Source organism: Homarus americanus, unplaced genomic scaffold (assembly GCF_018991925.1).
Source record: "Homarus americanus isolate GMGI-L3 unplaced genomic scaffold, GMGI_Hamer_2.0 scaffold50924, whole genome shotgun sequence".
Taxonomy (NCBI): Eukaryota; Metazoa; Arthropoda; class Malacostraca; order Decapoda; family Nephropidae; genus Homarus; species Homarus americanus.
The window spans coordinates 3,918,687-3,935,959 of record NW_024718094.1 but is presented as its reverse complement, the minus strand read 5'-3'; the positions used below and the strand labels follow the sequence as shown (position 1 = coordinate 3,935,959).

The 17,273-nt window shown below is 40.4% G+C and overlaps 1 protein-coding gene across 1 annotated transcript in view; it reads left to right on the top strand.

Annotated features, from left to right (window-relative positions):
• LOC121859132 (ATP synthase-coupling factor 6, mitochondrial-like) overlaps positions 1 to 16,179 on the top strand; it is a 30,867-nt gene extending 14,688 nt beyond the window's left edge. The window contains exons 3-4 of the mRNA XM_042355849.1: positions 2 to 138; positions 16,058 to 16,179. Of these exons, the coding sequence (XP_042211783.1) occupies positions 2 to 138; positions 16,058 to 16,083 (163 nt within the window). The 3' untranslated portion in view covers positions 16,084 to 16,179. The remainder of the gene's footprint in view (position 1; positions 139 to 16,057) is intronic.
• The last annotated feature ends 1,094 nt before the right edge of the window (positions 16,180 to 17,273 follow it).

The window sequence follows — 17,273 nt, the reverse complement described above, 5'->3', positions numbered from 1 at the left end:
GGGCTGCTGGTGGTAAACTAGTAGATGCAACCCCAGATATTGAGAGGCAGCTACAGCAGGAGCTAGATAAAGTTGCTCGTCAGTATGGTGGTGGTCCAGGGGTAGATATGACCAAATTCCCTGAATTCAAGTTTGAAGGTAAGTTTTATGGGTTTGAAGAATACATACAGTACTGTATTTATTCATTTGTAAGCTTGCTATGTTTGAAGATGGCTCTAAGGTAAGATCATGTATTATTTAGATACAGTTCAATACTTTTTGAAGTGGTACTTGCAGTGTGTATTACAGTATATGGTGATTTGTGTTCTTGTAGCTATGTAGTTCAGTTAAGCCAGCCACTGGAGAAATGCCTTTAAAAGTCAGTTCATTAGTTTTAACAAAGGAAAATTGTGTGTAAATTAACATTAGTTTTAACAAGGGAAAATTGTGTGTAAATTAACCCTTTGGATGCATATATAGTTTCCAGGTCACATTCCAAAGGAGTCAGTTCTCCAGCATATGAAAATAATCATTTTTTTTTACCAATTCATCAAGACAAAACCATAGAGTTTATATATCTGGCATTGATATTTCTTAAAAACATCATCTGACAGCAGGAGAAAATAAATAATTATTAATGGATTCCTTATTTTTAGTTATGCAAATTGGCCAAAAATATAAAGGATGTTGTAGGAATTCGTGGTATAATGTTGTCTAGCACTCAGGATGGATGGAAACTCTAAGGTGGTTTTCTTGTATAATATAAGTTATATGATAGACAGTCTGGTGCTGGAGGTGCCGTGTGGTGAGGAGCTGCTCAGTAGAGACGTTCGGTGAGTAGCGTGTTGTAGGAGGTAGATGTGCAGGAGCTTCGTTAGAGAAGATGTTGCCTGTTGCTGGCCTCCTGGTTGAATGAATGCTGACAGCGTGGAGCTTGCTGGAGGAGGTGTTGCTTGTTCAAGAAGAAAGACCAGAATGAATCTCAATGGAGAGACAGAGCTTATATACCCAGCAGCCGTGAGTCCTCTATGAGTCATGTTGGGAAAACCCGAGAAAGTCGCCGGTCTTTGGTTCGTTGCTAGGGAAGGTGGTAACATCTGGTGACGCCGCTCGTTTGGTTGCTAGGATACGGTAGCATCGGAATGCGGATACGCAGTTGTAGGGGAGAAGTCCACTATAATACTCCCCCTTCCCTCCAGGCGGTGTAGGAGACTTGTTGTCTGTAGAGTTGCTTAGCACATGCGAGCCAGACCGGGCGGTGCATGCCTCATGTGAGACAACGGCGATGGCGTGAATGAGCCGATCGCTGAAATACAACTGTCTAGATACACACTATCTGTGGGAGAAGGGAGAAAAAGGGTGTGTGGAGGCAATGAATGTTGTGCTTCCCTCATGACAGGTACAGGGTAGTCAGATGCGCCTGCTGGGGTGTGTGTGGGCCTGGGTCAGGAGCAAGGACTGCGTCAGCAGAAGCGGATGAGGGCTCGTGACAGCAGCTGGGTCCACGACAGCAGCAGGGTGCAGGACATTAGCAGGGAGTACCTGAGGGAGAAAAGAGGGTGTGTGGAGGCGATGAATGTTGTGCTTCCCTCACGACAGGTACAGGGTCGTCAGATGCGCCTGCTGGGGTGTGTGTGTGGGCCTGGGTCAGGAGCAGGGGCTGCGTCAGCAGAAGCGGATTAGGGCTCGTGACAGCAGCTGGGTCCACGACAGCAGCAGGGTGCAGGACATTAGCAGGGAGTACCTGAGGGAGAAAAGAGGGGTGTGTGTGTGGGTCCGCACTCAGGAACAGAGGCCGCGTCAGGGGCGGCAGGGGTTACTGCTGGGCCGGGGTCGGCGTCTGAGGCAGGACGGGTGTTCTGGGGTCGGTAGGATGTGGTGCTTGGGGCAGGAAGAGGAGCCGGTGTCTGCTTGAAGACTGGGAGCGTGATCAGTGTCTCCTCCATCCTGTGTGAGTGCTAATCTCCGGGAGTCACCAGTTGTAGGGGTATCGAGATATAATGTTGTCTAGCACTCAGGATGGATGGAAACTCTAATGTGGTTTTCTTGTATAATATAAGTTATATGATAGACAGTCTGGTGCTGCCGTGTGGTGAGGGGCTGCTCAGTAGAGACGTTCGGTGAGTAGCGTGTTGAAGGAGGTAGATGTGCAGGAGCTTCGTTAGAGATGATGTTGCCTGTTGCTGGCCTCCTGGTTGAATGAATGCTGGACAGCGTGGAGCTTGCTGGAGGAGGTGTTGCTTGTTCAAGAAGAAAGACCAGAATGAATCTCAATGGAGAGACAGAGCTTATATACCCAGCAGCCGTGAGTCCTCTATGAGTCATGTTGGGAAAACCCGAGAAAGTCACCGGTCTTTGGTTCGTTGCTAGGGAAGGTGGTAACATCTGGTGACGCCGCTCGTTTGGTTGCTAGGATACGGTAGCATCGGAATGCGGATACGCAGTTGTAGGGGAGAAGTCCACTACAATGTTGTAAAATAGAAAATAAAATACTCTGGCATATCCCATATTCTTTGAGTTTGGGTAAAGCAAACTAAACTGTATAAATACTCAATTACATTTTTACTATGATGTAAGAAAAATATTGGGAAGTAAAATACTAGTGAGAAAAAAATTACCAGTTTAAATGTATGCTTTGCAGCCACAACCCTGCCAACTTGCAAACAAATGTCAGAAACATTGTGTATTATCATAAAGTAACCTTATTTATGCATTATGATAAATATCACAACTTACAAAGTATTCCTTGATATTATAACATCCATAATGTATCCAGTGGCGGCTCGTGACTAATTCGTGGGGGTGCTGCTTCAAAACATTTTTAAGAATTGTTTTACTATTGTGTAAGACACACACTCACAGAAATACAGTAGGTATATATACTGTATATATAATGATAAAAATAATAAAATACTAAAAGTATGGTAAAAATAAAAAATAAAAACATTTAACACTTACAGATAAAATACTCCAGTCTAGCTTGATCCAAATTTATTTAAAAATAAAATCCATTCTTCTTGTTTTCTTTTGAGCAAAAAGGTCAACAATTTTCTCATTGATGTTTGGATGACTGTTAAAGAAAATTTTCTCCGTTGAAATCATTGCAAGTGCATTTAGCCTTTCCTGATTCATAGTGCTCCTCAGAAAAGTTTTTATTCTTTTTAATGTTGAAAAGCAGCGTTCAGGCTCTGATGTAGCCATAGGAATTGTCAAGAGGATTTTTATCAGTTTCGTAATCTCACTAAGAACACCATCTAAATTATTTTCCAAGATAAATTTCAGCAGGTTAATTAACCTGCAATATTCATGCATATCGGACCTACTGTAGAATACTCTTGAGTTCAGTTACAAATTTGTCTTTGTCAATCATGGGATATGCTTGAGTGGTCAATCCTATCTCTTCTGTAGGCAGTTTATTCTTAAAACTTTTGAAACTTTTCTTGTTGAATAATTTAGCAGCTACTAATTGTTTAGTGAAAGAATATCTCTCCACTATATCAACACATATGCAGTCACATACTTCTTTTGCTTCAGCCATGAGTGTCTTTGAAGGATTCTCTCAGTACTTCGAGTTTCTTATTTCTAAAATAGCAACTTTGAAATTTGTTATATATTCATGAACTTTAAACACATCAATTTCTCGAGACTGCATTTGGTTGTAAATTACTTCAACATGAGGCATGATCTGATGAAAAAGCTCCAACCAGAACATGAATTTTTCATTATTCAGGTAGTGCAAAATTCCTGTTGCTTCTGAAATGGTTCGATCTGCATTTACCGTCGACTGGATTTCAGCAAGGCAGCTTTTTAAAGGTTGCAAATTTTCATGAACTTTGTTCACGGTTCATATGTTAAAGTTCCACCTTGTAGAGGATGAGCGTGGAATGCTGATGTTCATATGCTTATTGAGAATGGATACACGTTGTGGTGATCTTGAGAAAAATTTTGGTGTAGCCAAAACGTTAGAGAAAAATATTCTTGAGTCCCGTGTAATACTTGCTGCATTTCTCATCAGATTCAGTTGGTGCGCATAACAGTGAATGAAATGTGCATTATTATAAATGCTTTTATTTTTGCCTGAATGCCCCCCTTTTTGCCTTTCATGACATTTGCAGCATCAAATGTCCGAGCTATCAGTTTTTGTCTATTTCCTTGAAGGATTATATCTAACTGCTCTAGAATACATTTTGATATGCCATCTGCAGTTTAATTTTCTGGAATAAAGAATCCCCCAAAACACTCATATATTTCTTCATTCAGCACGTACCGTAGAACAATTACCATTTGAGTGTGTTCTGAAACATCTGTTGTGTCATCAGCCATGACAGCTACAAATGAAGCTTCTTTAATCTCTTTCTTTATCTCATCATGGTATATCTGCAGCAGGCAGTCAAGCACAGTCGGCCCTTAACATACGCGGGGGTTAGGTAACAGAGATACCCGTGAATGTTAAAAATCCGTGTACTTTTGCTGCCCCCCCCCCCAAAAAAAAAACCCTGGCCCCCCATGTCCTTATTTACCGTATATACCTGTGCGTAGTTCGAGTTTTTAAGACCAAATTATTTTGCAAAAAAATTGGGGGTCGACCTCTAAAAGGGTGATAGTTTCGTTAGGTTGAAAAATATTTACCAGTAAACAATGGAAACGACGCACCAACGCACCACTAGCTGTGAGTATCGGGACAGTCGCCAGGGCAGTCTCTTGCGTCATCATAGCGAGCCCAAAGTAGCCAAATCCATGGTATGGTATACACAGGACGATGTAAAACAAAGTATTCATTTGTTCAAATTTATTTATAGATACTGTACATAAATTTTTGTTCATTACATTTGAAACATCAATCTTTGTTAATTAAATTTGATACAAAAGAAAACTACGAAACCGTATTTTCATTAAAATATTACATCACAAGTATATTTTACCTTAACTGTGACTGAATGAATATATTCTCAGAAATAAATATGGAAATGTAATATTTTGGCTGAAATGACGTACATATTAATGTACAGTGGAAAGTGGGATAAAATTATGAAAACAATGACTTTCGCTTTCTTTCGTTGTTCAAAAGATTTTACCGTAATCGCTTTTCAAATGGTTTTCAGTTAAAAAACTGTTGTACTGTACTCGTACTGTATTACAATAATATTCTATCCTATCATTAGCCTTATAATCCCACAACTGAAAACCTTTCGAAAAGCGATTACGGCAACATCTTTTGAACGAAAGAGAGTGAGTCATTGCTTGCGTCACAATTTTATCCCACTTTCCACTGTAATACGTACATCATTTCAGCAAAAATATTACATTTCTTTGTTCTCAGAAATAAATGGTAGTTTTGTTGAAACGTAATGTACAGTATTTAATATTAAAATGCAAAAATAGCTATCAAAACAATTAATACACCCGAAATATACTGGCTGGCATCTCCACTCGTCCCTGCTCCTGCGTCCAAGGTTACCTCACCACTCCTCCCAACTCGCTCCCTCCGCTCCCTCCTCCACCTCTACCTCCTCCCCGTCACTACTGCCGACAACAAACACAAATGTTTTGTGAATAACTGCACCTCCACTTCCTATGTACAGTACTGAACTGTACTGTGCTGTACATTTTTACAAACAATAAACATGGCAAGAAAAGCTATTAAAAAAAAAGAGATAAAAACTTCACTTTACTGTACAGTTCCTATCCTCGGCGACAGGACGGGGGTCATCGGGCTCATCGTCACTCAATTCCATAACGGGTGGTGAAGTGGGGGCAACGGTGGATTCAGCTGCTTCCTCACTGCCGCTAGTGATTGGTGTTAAATCTCTCCTTCGGTGATCAAAGAACATGGTGATGGGGAGTTGTCGTCTCTTTCATTCATTTCTTTCATGATGTTTTTGTGTGGAGCGAAAACGTCATCCATCCCTCGCATGAATTTCAGGGCACTCACCATGGAGGGGTCCATACTATAGGCCAGGTTTTTCAGTGCCTCAATATTCCTGGTCATCTCCCCCAACTTCTCCAACGTTATTTCTTGGTGCTCTTCCTCTTCCTCATCCTCTTTCCCTTTCGCTTCCTCTTCCTTGCCTGAGTCTACTAACTCCTGTAGATCCTCCTCGGTCAGCTCAGTGTCGTGCTCTTCAATTAGCTCCCTAATCTCGTCCTCTGCCATGTCCTGGAAGCCTTCAGCAGCCACTTTCCTTGACAGTGCCAGGGTCTTTCTGAATATTTTCATTAAAATCCATCAAAATCATTTTCCTTGTCATCGTCTTAAGCACCAAACAGCTCCTCCCAGTCTTCTTCTTGAACAGGGCTAGAGGGTACGTGTTTTTCGAATCGTTTTCAATTAAAAAAATGTTACAGCACATGTATATTTTACCTAAACTGTGCCTGAATGAATATATTCTCAGAAATAAATAGTAGTTTTGCTGAAACGTGATGTATTTCAATGTAAAATAGGATAAAATACATGACAAAAATAAGACTTTACCTAACCTTCCAATGTTCAAGAGATGTTACTCGTTTTTTAATAGTTTTCGGTTAAAATACTGTTATATTACAATGATATTATATTCATACTGTGCTTGATATACTACATTCACGGAAATGTAATATTTTTGCAACTACAATGCTGATGTCAACACAAGCGTGGTTACAGCGAGGCTGACTGAGTGAGGGAGAGCTATGCGTGTGTGTGTGTGTGTGTGAGAGGTTGCTGGAGCATGCGGTGTCCTGTGTTCGGTGCTGCGCGCGAGTTGAATGGCGCACGATTTGAATGTACTTCAATTACTTCAATGTACAGAATATTCCTCCGGCGGGGCACTCCGCGTATTTGCAAATCCGTGAATGCTAAACCCGCGTATGTGAAGGGCCGACTGTATCTCATTCTGAATAGTCTTAGAAACACCTGTGAAGACTACTTGTTTTCAAATGGTTCTTTAAATCTGGGTCTAATTTAGATGCAAAATTTATTAATCCCTTAAATACACCTGGACTTACTGAATCATCTTTTTCATCATGTCCACGTCAAGGAATTTCAAAGTTTCCACAAAATGAAATGCAGTCTATTATCTTGGATAAAATTTCACGGTTCTTGGTAACCTTCCTGTTATGCTCATTGATCATAAGTCTATAGGCTTCACTAAGTTTTCTTTAATATTTACGCTTCCTAAAAGTGATAGTGAAACCACGCTTTCAATATGTTTCTTTGACTTTTCATGTTTTTCAGTTTTTTTGACTTTTCATGTTTTTCAGTTTTTTCTTTCATTTTGTTCATATTTCTAAAGCCGTCTTTTGTCCAAGTTACATCACTTCCAATTCCAAACAGCAAACACGGAAAACAAAATAATGTATTTTTTACTTCACAACCACAGAGCCAATTTTTCCTTTGGTACCATTCTGAATGAAAGCGACGAATATACCTCTTACTGTTGCTTATTCCTGCTGAGATATTTGAATATCAGGTGAGGGACGGCCTCTTGTCTTAATAGCAACTTTCTCATGAAGAGACAACTGTTAAAATTTAAGTTGTTGAAGTTCACTCACTGTCAGTCACAGAACTTGTTTCTTGGGAAAACAAGGAGGCCATGTTTAATTAATTCAAATTCTTCTACGCAATAAAGTTTCTGGAAAAAACAATGAATACAAAATGTAGTTTCTATGAGTATGAATCATACTCATCATCCTGTGTGGTGCTTACACGCCGTCTGCTATATCAAGAGTATTTGAATGTGATAAATTGTAGATGATGTGATATCATACAGTATGATATCACATCATCTACAATTTATCACATTCAAATACTATGATATAGCAGACGGCGCGTAAACACTACCTCCCACACTGATGCACTGATGTGCACACAATCCACGCTACTTGCCTCCAGGACATGCGCTCAACAAAGCAAACGCCCGTTATTGGAACTGTTGAGTAAGACAGTTCCACATACAGGGATTTTTGTTGTTTTCTCGGAATTAGAGGATGGCCATTGACACTAAGTTTAAGGATTATTGATAATAGTTTTAAATATCTTGCACAAGTATAAATAAATAAACATACAGTGGGGTATGCTATAACGAATCTAATTGGTTCCAGAACCTCGTTCGTTATAGCATTCGTTCGTTATAGGATTAATCCATTCCAGGCCCCCAAATACAACCACTTAACACTGAAAAAATTCTGTGGAAAATGTAAAAAATACGGTACTTTATCTTACCTTAGTGTTGTTCAGCATGCAGGACAGGAGGCAGAGGAGGGGGGGAGGAGAGCATTATGGAGAAGAGGTGGAAGGAGAGGAGTCATCCTTCCTAGCCCTCTTTGGTGACTGTCTCATAGGCACTTTGTCTGTAGGTTCTTTTGTTACCTTTGTAAAGAAGGAATCCAGGGTTGGCTGCTTCAACCTTGATTTCTGGACCTTCCAAAAGTAGTTCATAACATTGTCATTAAACACACTGATGGCCTTTTGCACAGAACCAACATCAGGATGATAATCCTCAGCAAGTTTGGACAGTTTGCTCCAGCAAAAGAACGCATCCTTGAGATCTTTGGCTGGAATGATGCGGCTTTCCTCCTTGTCCTCCTCCTCCCCTGACTCCTCAGAAGTTAAGCTCCGCTTCAGTGTCTCATTTTCCTCTTTGTGAAGCTCAAGCAGCTCCTCAGTGGACAGTTCCTTACTGTGCTCTTCCACCAACTCCTCAACATCATCATCATCCACTTCCAGGCCCATGGAATTGCCCAGAGACACAATTTCATGAACAACAGCCTCTTCTTCTAACTCTTCGAAGCCTTCAAAGTCTCTTTGAAGGACACATTCAGGCCACAATGGCCTCCAAGCAGCACAAAGACACCTCACAGTAACCTCTTTCCAGGCTGAGGTAATTAAAAAAACAGCGTCTGCTATATTGAAGTGACTTCCAAAATTCCTTCAAGCTAACATCACTGGAAGAAGTGGACGCAAAACATTTTCTAAACAGTGCCTTTGTGTACAGCTTCTTAAAGTTAGAAATTACCTGTTGATCCATGGGCTGGATGAGAGGTGTTGTGTTGGGTGGCAAGAAGTGCACAGTGATGAAGTTGAACTCCTCTGGCAATTCAACCATCAAATTAGGAGGGTGGGCTGGTGCATTGTCCATCACCAACAAAGCTTTCAGTGGAAGATTATTCTCCCTGAGGTATTCCCGAACACTGGGTCCAAACACCTCAATCACCCACTCCGAGAATAAATTCCTGGTCACCCAAGCCTTTGGGTTTGACCGCCACATAACACCAAGACGGGTCTTCCTAATTTTTTTGAAAGCTCTGGGGTTTTCTGCATGGTACACAAGGAGTGGCTTTATTTTGCAGTCACCAGAAGCATTAGCACAAAGAAGGAGGGTAAGCCTGTCTTTCATTGGCTTATGGCCAGGGACAGAAGTTTCCTCTTTGGTAATGTATGTATGGCAAGGCATTTTTTTTCCAAAAAAATCCAGTTTCATCACAGTTGAATACCTGCTGAGAAACAAAGCCTCCCTCTTTAATAATATTCAAAAAAATGTCATGGTGTTCCTTAGCTGCTTCCTTATCTGCACTAGCAGCATCACCATGTCTCACAACACTATGTATTTTATTTCTCCTTCTGAAACCAGTAAACCACCCCTTGGTACCCCTAAACACTGGCACAGCACTATCACTTGCACTGGGAGTCTTGGCTTTAAGGTCCTCAAACAATTGTCTGGCCTTCTCACAAATTATAGCTTCACTAATGCTATCACCTGCCATTTCTTTCTCCTTTATCCACACTAAGAGTAAATTTTCCATCTCCTCAATCACATTACACCTTGCTTTGCTAAGTCTAGAGATTCCCTTAGCCACTTGCACAGTTTTCAACTCCTCTTTATTCTTTAAAATCGTACATATACAGTTAACCCTCACTTTACGCGGTCCCGCATTCCGCGTTTCCACGTTTACGCGGTGCCCTGCCGGAACCCAGGATGCTCACATTCTGCGGTGCGTGTACCCCTTTACGCGGAGAGCGGCTGGCGAGCCGCGCCATCTTTGGATCCAAACCTCCCGCCATCCGCCATGTTGTGTAAGCTGCGAGAACATGGTGCGCACAAGGTCGCCCAGTCATCAAAACATTTCCAGTTCTTCACCCGCCACCCACCACAGCCGGCCCAAGTCAGTGATAGTGATAATTATGGTGAGGATATGGACTTATATGGACTTTGGGGAGTTTGACAAAGAGGCCCTGCAAGCCTCTGTGGTGGATAGTGATACAATTGATACAAGTGACACAGGTGAGGGCCAATAATCTGCCCTCTGCCTCGGAACCAACCGCCCATCCCCGTGTGCCCAGCCATTTTTTCTACTCATGTAAGTGTTAAAAAACCTAATATTATTGATATTTCTCTTAATTATTAATTGTGTGTGCATACCATCATAAAGTTAAGATAATATTTTTACTACAACATAGTTGTGTGTCGTCAAAAAGTGGAGTTTGGGGATCGGCCCGGACTCCATTTCAATTAATCCCATATGTTATGTTATTCACTTTACACGTTTCTCACTTTCCGCGGTACCCTCCGGGTTACATTAACCGCGTAAAGTGAGGGTTAACTGTAGTCGATTTAGCCATCCCATACTCATCACTAAGTTTCGCAATGCTTGTTCCATCCTCACGTTTCTTTATGATTTCTTTCTTAGTTTCAAGAGTTATGAGCTTTCTCACTCGCTTTGGACGATTCATTGTCAAAATTGTACACTTGTATAACAAAATATTTATACAAATAACTCTATTTCCACATCAAAAGACAAAATTTCAACAATAACAGTGGTGCACTGGCTACTCAATGAGACAAAGGTGGCGCCTGACGCCCTTGTTGTGGGTGGCGGGACAACAATATTCATGCGCCAGGCGAAATAGTCCCGTATTCATCCGCGTTCGTTGTAGGAGTTGCGTTCGTTATAGCATTCTCAATTTTATAGGTAAAACCGTTCGTTATAGGAATATTCGTAGTAGGATCCGTTCGTTATAGCATACCCCACTGTATATGATATACAGTATTATATTACATAATACATATACAGTGACCCCTCGGTTAACGAACTCAATCCATTCCAGAAGGTCGTTCGTTAACCGAAACCATTGTTTCAATGGGTTTTTGGGTAATTGGTTCCAGCTCACCGAAAATTTCCTAAATTCAACAAAAATGGAAGAAAAGTTCACTTACTTTGAGGTGTGTATGTAGAAGGCTTCTGGATGATGATGATGATGTGCATTTGAAGAGGGAGGTGGAGGAGGAGAAGGGAGAAGAGAAGGAAGTGGAGGTGGAGGAGAAGCATTTTACTGCCTCTTGGAAGGTGAGTCACCTTCCATGAAAATGTCAGGAACCTCTGGACTGACAGATTCTCCACCATTAACATCCTCTCTCCTTCTTGAAGTGGAAGGCTGAGGGATAGCATCTTGTTCCCTCTGCCTTTTACTGAAGAAAGTGTCAATTGTGGTCTGTGGGGCACCTGTCCTCCTCACCATTAACTTATGTTTAAAGAAGGAGACCACTGAGTCCTCAACATGACACAAAGTTAGTTCAGTTTTTTCCACTTCTGGGTGCCTTGAAGCCAGTTCCCTGAACTTCTCCCAGTAGTAAATCACATCTTTCAACTGTTTAGCTGACAAATGGTCATCACTTTCAATTTCCTCCTCACCACTGTCAGCCTCTACCTGTAACATCTCATCCAGTTGCTTCAAATCATCAGGAGTAAGTTCCTCTTCATGAGACATCACAAGCTCTTCCACATCCTCCTCCTCCACTTCAAGGCCCAATGACTGACCAATGGACACAATCTCCTTGTCCAACTCTGTTTCTTCCTCAAATCCCTCAAAATCATGGACTACTGATGGCCACAGTGCTTTCCATTAAGAATTGAGGGATCTAGTGGAGACTTCGTGCCATGATGACACAATCAATTTTACAGCCTCCAGGATGTTGAATTGTGTATTCCAGAACTGTTTCAGTGTTAGTTCAGGATCATTTGAAGTTGCCTGATGACACCACCTAAACATTTTCTTCATGTACAACTTCTTGAAGTTGCTGATCACGTTCTGGTCCATTGGCTGTATGATTGATGTAGTGTTTGGATGCAAAAACAACACTTTCACAAAGTCAAATTGATACTCCAAATTGCTGGCAAGGTCAGGGTCATGACCAGGAGCATTATCCATGAGGAGAAGAACCTTTAAAGGGAGTTTATTGGTAGCTCTTGACAGAAGGGCAAAACACATCAACAGCCCATTCATTAAAGAGCTGTCTTGTCACCCATGCCTTACATTGGACTTCCAATAAACTCCAAGTTTTGTTCTTACCACTTTCTGTTGCTTGAACACCCTGGGGTTTTCAGAGTGGTAGACAAGCATAGGCTTCAGTCGGAAATCCCCTGAAGCATTGGCACCAAGCAATAGAGTGAGACGGTCTTTCATGGGTTTATGCCCAGGTAAAGAGGCTTCATCTTTGGTGATGAATGTTCTTTTGGGCATCTTTTTCCAGAACAGCCCAGTTTCGTCCACATTGAACACTTGCTGTGGAAGATAATTTTCTTCTTCCATCAGTTTTTTAAATTCAACTAAAAACTTTGCTGCCCCTGCTTTATCAGCACTAGCAGCTTCACCATGCCTAACAACACTTAAAATGTCACTTCTTTTCTTAAATTTTTTGAACCAGCCTTTGCTGGCCCGAAAATCTTCAAATTCTGTGCCTGAAGAACCAGGTTGATCTGCCTTTAAATGTTCATAAATCTCCCTGGCTCTTTCACAAATGAAATCACCAGAAACTGAATCACCTTTCATCTGTTTTTCCCTAATCCAGATGATAAGTAACCTCTCAGTTTCTACGATTAGGGATCTACTTTTAAACACTCTTGTAGATTTGTCTCTCACTTTCACTTCTTTAAATTTGTCTTTCTGTGCAAGAATTGTCGACACAGTTGATGCCGACATGCCATATTCTTTGCTAAGCACATTTGATTTAATGCCTTGTTCATGTTTTTTTATGATTTCCTGCTTGGTTTGGATTGAAATAGATTTTCTTGATCTCTTAGGCCCCATGCTGGATTCAAACAATGTCAACACGTGTTTTTCAAAGTTTAACTAGCTGTAAATATAGAATATTTTCTTTAAAATAACACTGCACTGCGCTATATATTGTCAATATGTAAATTAAATTTCAAAATGACCAATAATTTGCTTGGAAACACAGAAAAAAAGCGTTTAATTGAAGAGAGTCTCAAGCAAGATGTTACCTCCAGTGAAAAGAGAGAGAGACTAACGCCTGTCTGGTGTGTTAACAGGCTGGATGGCACGCCAGAAACTAGTTTCTTTACCTTCAAATATGTTCAATAATTGTTAAAATTAAAAAATTGAATATTAAACTTTTAAAATTATTGAATAGTATAAACTTCTTGATATTTACTAAAATAGTAAGGAATTTAAGCCCTGGAACCGATTAATGTATTGGCGGACTGATACTAAAGCTGGTTGCCGGGTCAGTGGAAGCGAAAACATGTTGAGGTCTGTTCGTAAGAAATTCGTTAACCGAATTGAAGATCCTTATGGAAGGCAGTTCGTTAACCGAGGCGTTCGTTAAACGAGGGGTCACTGTATATCGGGTGAAATAGGGAGTGCTGCAGTTCCACAGTGCCTACCGATGAGCCGCCACTGAATGTATCCAAATAATAGAACAAAGCAAAAATGAGAAGAGATAAATGCCTCACATTATGGGTGGTGGCAGTCCCAAAAGTTGGGAATACTGTACAGATACTGTAGCTACTTCACTCCTGAGCAGTTGCTTTAAGTATATAAGGGATTCATTCGTCCTAACTTGGAGTACTGCTCTCATATCTAGGGTGGCTCTTCTTCTGTCCAACTGTTAGATAGGGTGGAATGAAAGGCATTTCATCTTATTAATTCTCCTCCTTTAGTTGATAATCTTTCTTCCCTTTCTCTTCACCGCAATGTTGCTTCACTCTCTCTCCTTTACAGGTACTTTAACGGGCACTGTTCAGTGGATTTGGCATCCTGTGTACCACCGGCAAGGCCGTGGGTTCGTAACACACGTCTTGCCCCCAGTGCCCACCGTTTCCCTGTGGATGTCGGTCACACTAGAATAACCCGTTATAGTTCACCCTTCTTTCCTCACACAGCCAAACTGTGGAATGCTCTGCCTTCTTCCATGTTTCCATACTTATACAATCTGTCTCACTTTAAAAAGCTGGTTTTCCGGCATCTTTGTGGTGTAGATTAACACAGTATAATCATTTTCTTCTCTATTTTTAATTTCTTTCTGTTCTTATTTTTTTTCGCCCCCTAGGCCCCGTTGTGGGTCGTTCGACCTGTGCCCAGGTGGGCTAATTCCCGTAAAAAAAAACTAAAATATAGCAAAAGCAACCGGCTATGTTGTCTGTTGGCGGGAGAAGAGTGCTTCAGCCAAGTGCAGGGCCGGATTCAGGAGTGGGCAAAGTGGGCAGCTGCCCAGGGGCCTCCACAATCTGGGGACCTCCACATATTACAATATTTTATTTATTTGTTTATTCATTTGGATTATTTTTATTTTCATTCTTTAAAATTCATGTTTATCTATTCCATCATGTAAAACTATGTTCAGCAAGAAGCGTGATAGAAATTAGGCTAACTACTCCTTGAAATTCATGAATACCTGGTTTTCCTATGAACCGTATAATTTTAGTATTTTTAATATAACTGCATATGGCTTCAAAATTCTCCAAAGAAGTGTTCAAATTTCAAAATTTTCCCGGGGGCCATACAGCGCCCCCCGGAACTCCCAGATGTTTAGGCTCGCTTCACTCGCCACCCCACCCTCTTGGGTAGTTATAATGAGGGGGGGGGGCCTCCACAAAGAGGCTGCCCATGGGCCTCCACAGGTCTAAATCCGGCACTGTGCAGATATCAAATTTTGGTTAACAGATCCTTAATCAGCATGTTCAGGAGTACAGTACCTATACTGAGATTTTGAACAAAATCTATGTTTTTGGCCGAAAATGACAAAAATTTTAAGTCTTATGCCTTACAGGATTTTTGGCCAAAAAATAGATTTTGTTCAAAATCTCAGTATAGGTACTCCTGAACATGCTGATTAAGGATCTGTTGACCAAAATTTGATATCTGTATTATTACTTGTTCAAATGGCTTTTAGAAAATTGTAATTACGTTTGCAAGTCATTTGAATACCCGGTAAGTAATAATGCAGATATCAAATTTTGGTTAACAGATCCTTAATCAGCATGTTCAGGAGTACCTATATTCAGATTTTGAACAAAATCAATTTTTTGGGCCGAAAATGACCAAAATTGGAAGTCTTATGCCTTACAGGATTTTTTCCAAAAAATAGATTTTGTTCAAAATCTCAGTATAGGTACTCCTGAACATGCTGATTAAGGATCTGTTGACCAAAATTTGATATCTGGATTATTACTTGTTCAAATGGCTTTTAGAAAATTTTAATTACATTTGCAAGTCATTTGAATAAGTAATAATGAAGATACAGGGCCGGATTCAGGAGTGGGCAGCTGCCCAGGGGCCTTCACATATTACAATATTTTATTTATTTGTTTATTCATTTGGATTATTTTTATTTTCATTCTTTAAAATTCATGTTTATCTATTCCATCATGTAAAACTATGTTCAGCATGAAGCGTGATAGAAATTAGGCTAACTACTCCTTGAAATTCATGAATACCTGGTTTTCCTATGAACCGTATAATTTTAGTATTTTTAATATAACTGCATATGGCTTCAAAATTCTCCAAAGAAGTGTTCAAATTTCAAAATTTTCCCGGGGGGCTTACAGCGCCCCCTGGAACTCCCAGATGTTTAGGCTCGCTTCACTCGCCACCCCACCCTCTTGGGTAGTTATAATGAGGGGGGCCTCCACAAAGAGGCTGCCCATGGGCCTCCATAGGTCTAAATCCGGCGCTGGCCAAATGGCACCTTTTTTTAAAAAAACATGGACGAAATTTAAACACTGTTATATTTTGTTCAGTGCATCCAAAGGGTTAAAGTAAGAAATGATTAAAATGTGTGAAACTAATATACCTTTTTTTTTTCAGAACCCAAGATTGATCCAGTTGTATAAATTATCTGCACTTCTTCCCACATTGTATAAAGCCTCTTTGTATAAGAAAATGTCAACACCATATTGATTTATGTTAATAAACCTAATGTAGATTTTGATGCTTGTTTTATTTTAATTCTTACTGAACAGATCACAAGGTTAGGGAGATGCAGAGCATACATATGATGGTCTTTCCTCAATTTAAGTCACCACCACTTGTTCATGATCAGGAGTTAATGCCACTTTTGATGCACTTGGAGGGAATTAGTCAACTAGTCAGGTATGGATATACTGTATGGTATTGTAGTTTGTATCCCAGATTGACAGTAATGATGAGTGTTAGTTGTGGTCAGGTTTATTTCAGTGCAATATTAATTTGGCATGAGTTACTTGTGGCAATTTTAGTTAAAATATGTGGCAATTTCAGTTAAATTATATGGAAACTAAGGTTATGTAAAATTGCCAATTCCTTTAATGACCTGTTCTACTCTATCATCCACTTTGACAACTGTAATGTAAAAAATGCACTACAGCCTCGTTAATTCAACATAAAGGCTCTGGGTCACTTGAATTACCGAAAAATCTAAATTAACGGAGTTCAAAATATTTTGACATTATTCAGTTTTAGTGCCTTGCCTTGGCTGCCATAAAAGACATCACAAGTCATAGGGTGTCCTGCAAGACATGATTACCAATGTACATTACTGTATTAGTGTCTGACTGCATGGTCTTGTGACTAGGCTTGTCTCCTGGGGTATAATAAAGAAGCCCAACATGACTAAACAGATGCTTACAAGCAGCAGATACAGGTAAGTTGGGTGTTAAGCTTGAGAGATAAGTCACATAATGTTGGGAAAGATTTCAGTAGCTCCATTCCATCCCCTGGGCATGCCAAGTAGCTATCAAACTCCTTCAGTTGAGAAGTTAGGGATGATTGTTGCATCCATAGTGACCAAGTCTAAGACATGCCGTAAACTGTCCCTCTAATTGGGGTGTGGCTGTGGTGATGTCACATTTCATTTCTAATTGATGAGTGGCAGAATTTTTCGCACCATGTAACATCTGGCGGGTGCTAGAGTGTAATAGTTTTTAACCTTTTTATTTTACCTCATTTCTATTTATTTACTTACTTTTGTTCTTTCTTTATTCTCTTTTTTTTTTTTCTTATTCTTACTCTTTCAACAAGTGAAGGAGGGAGAGAGGGAAGAGGC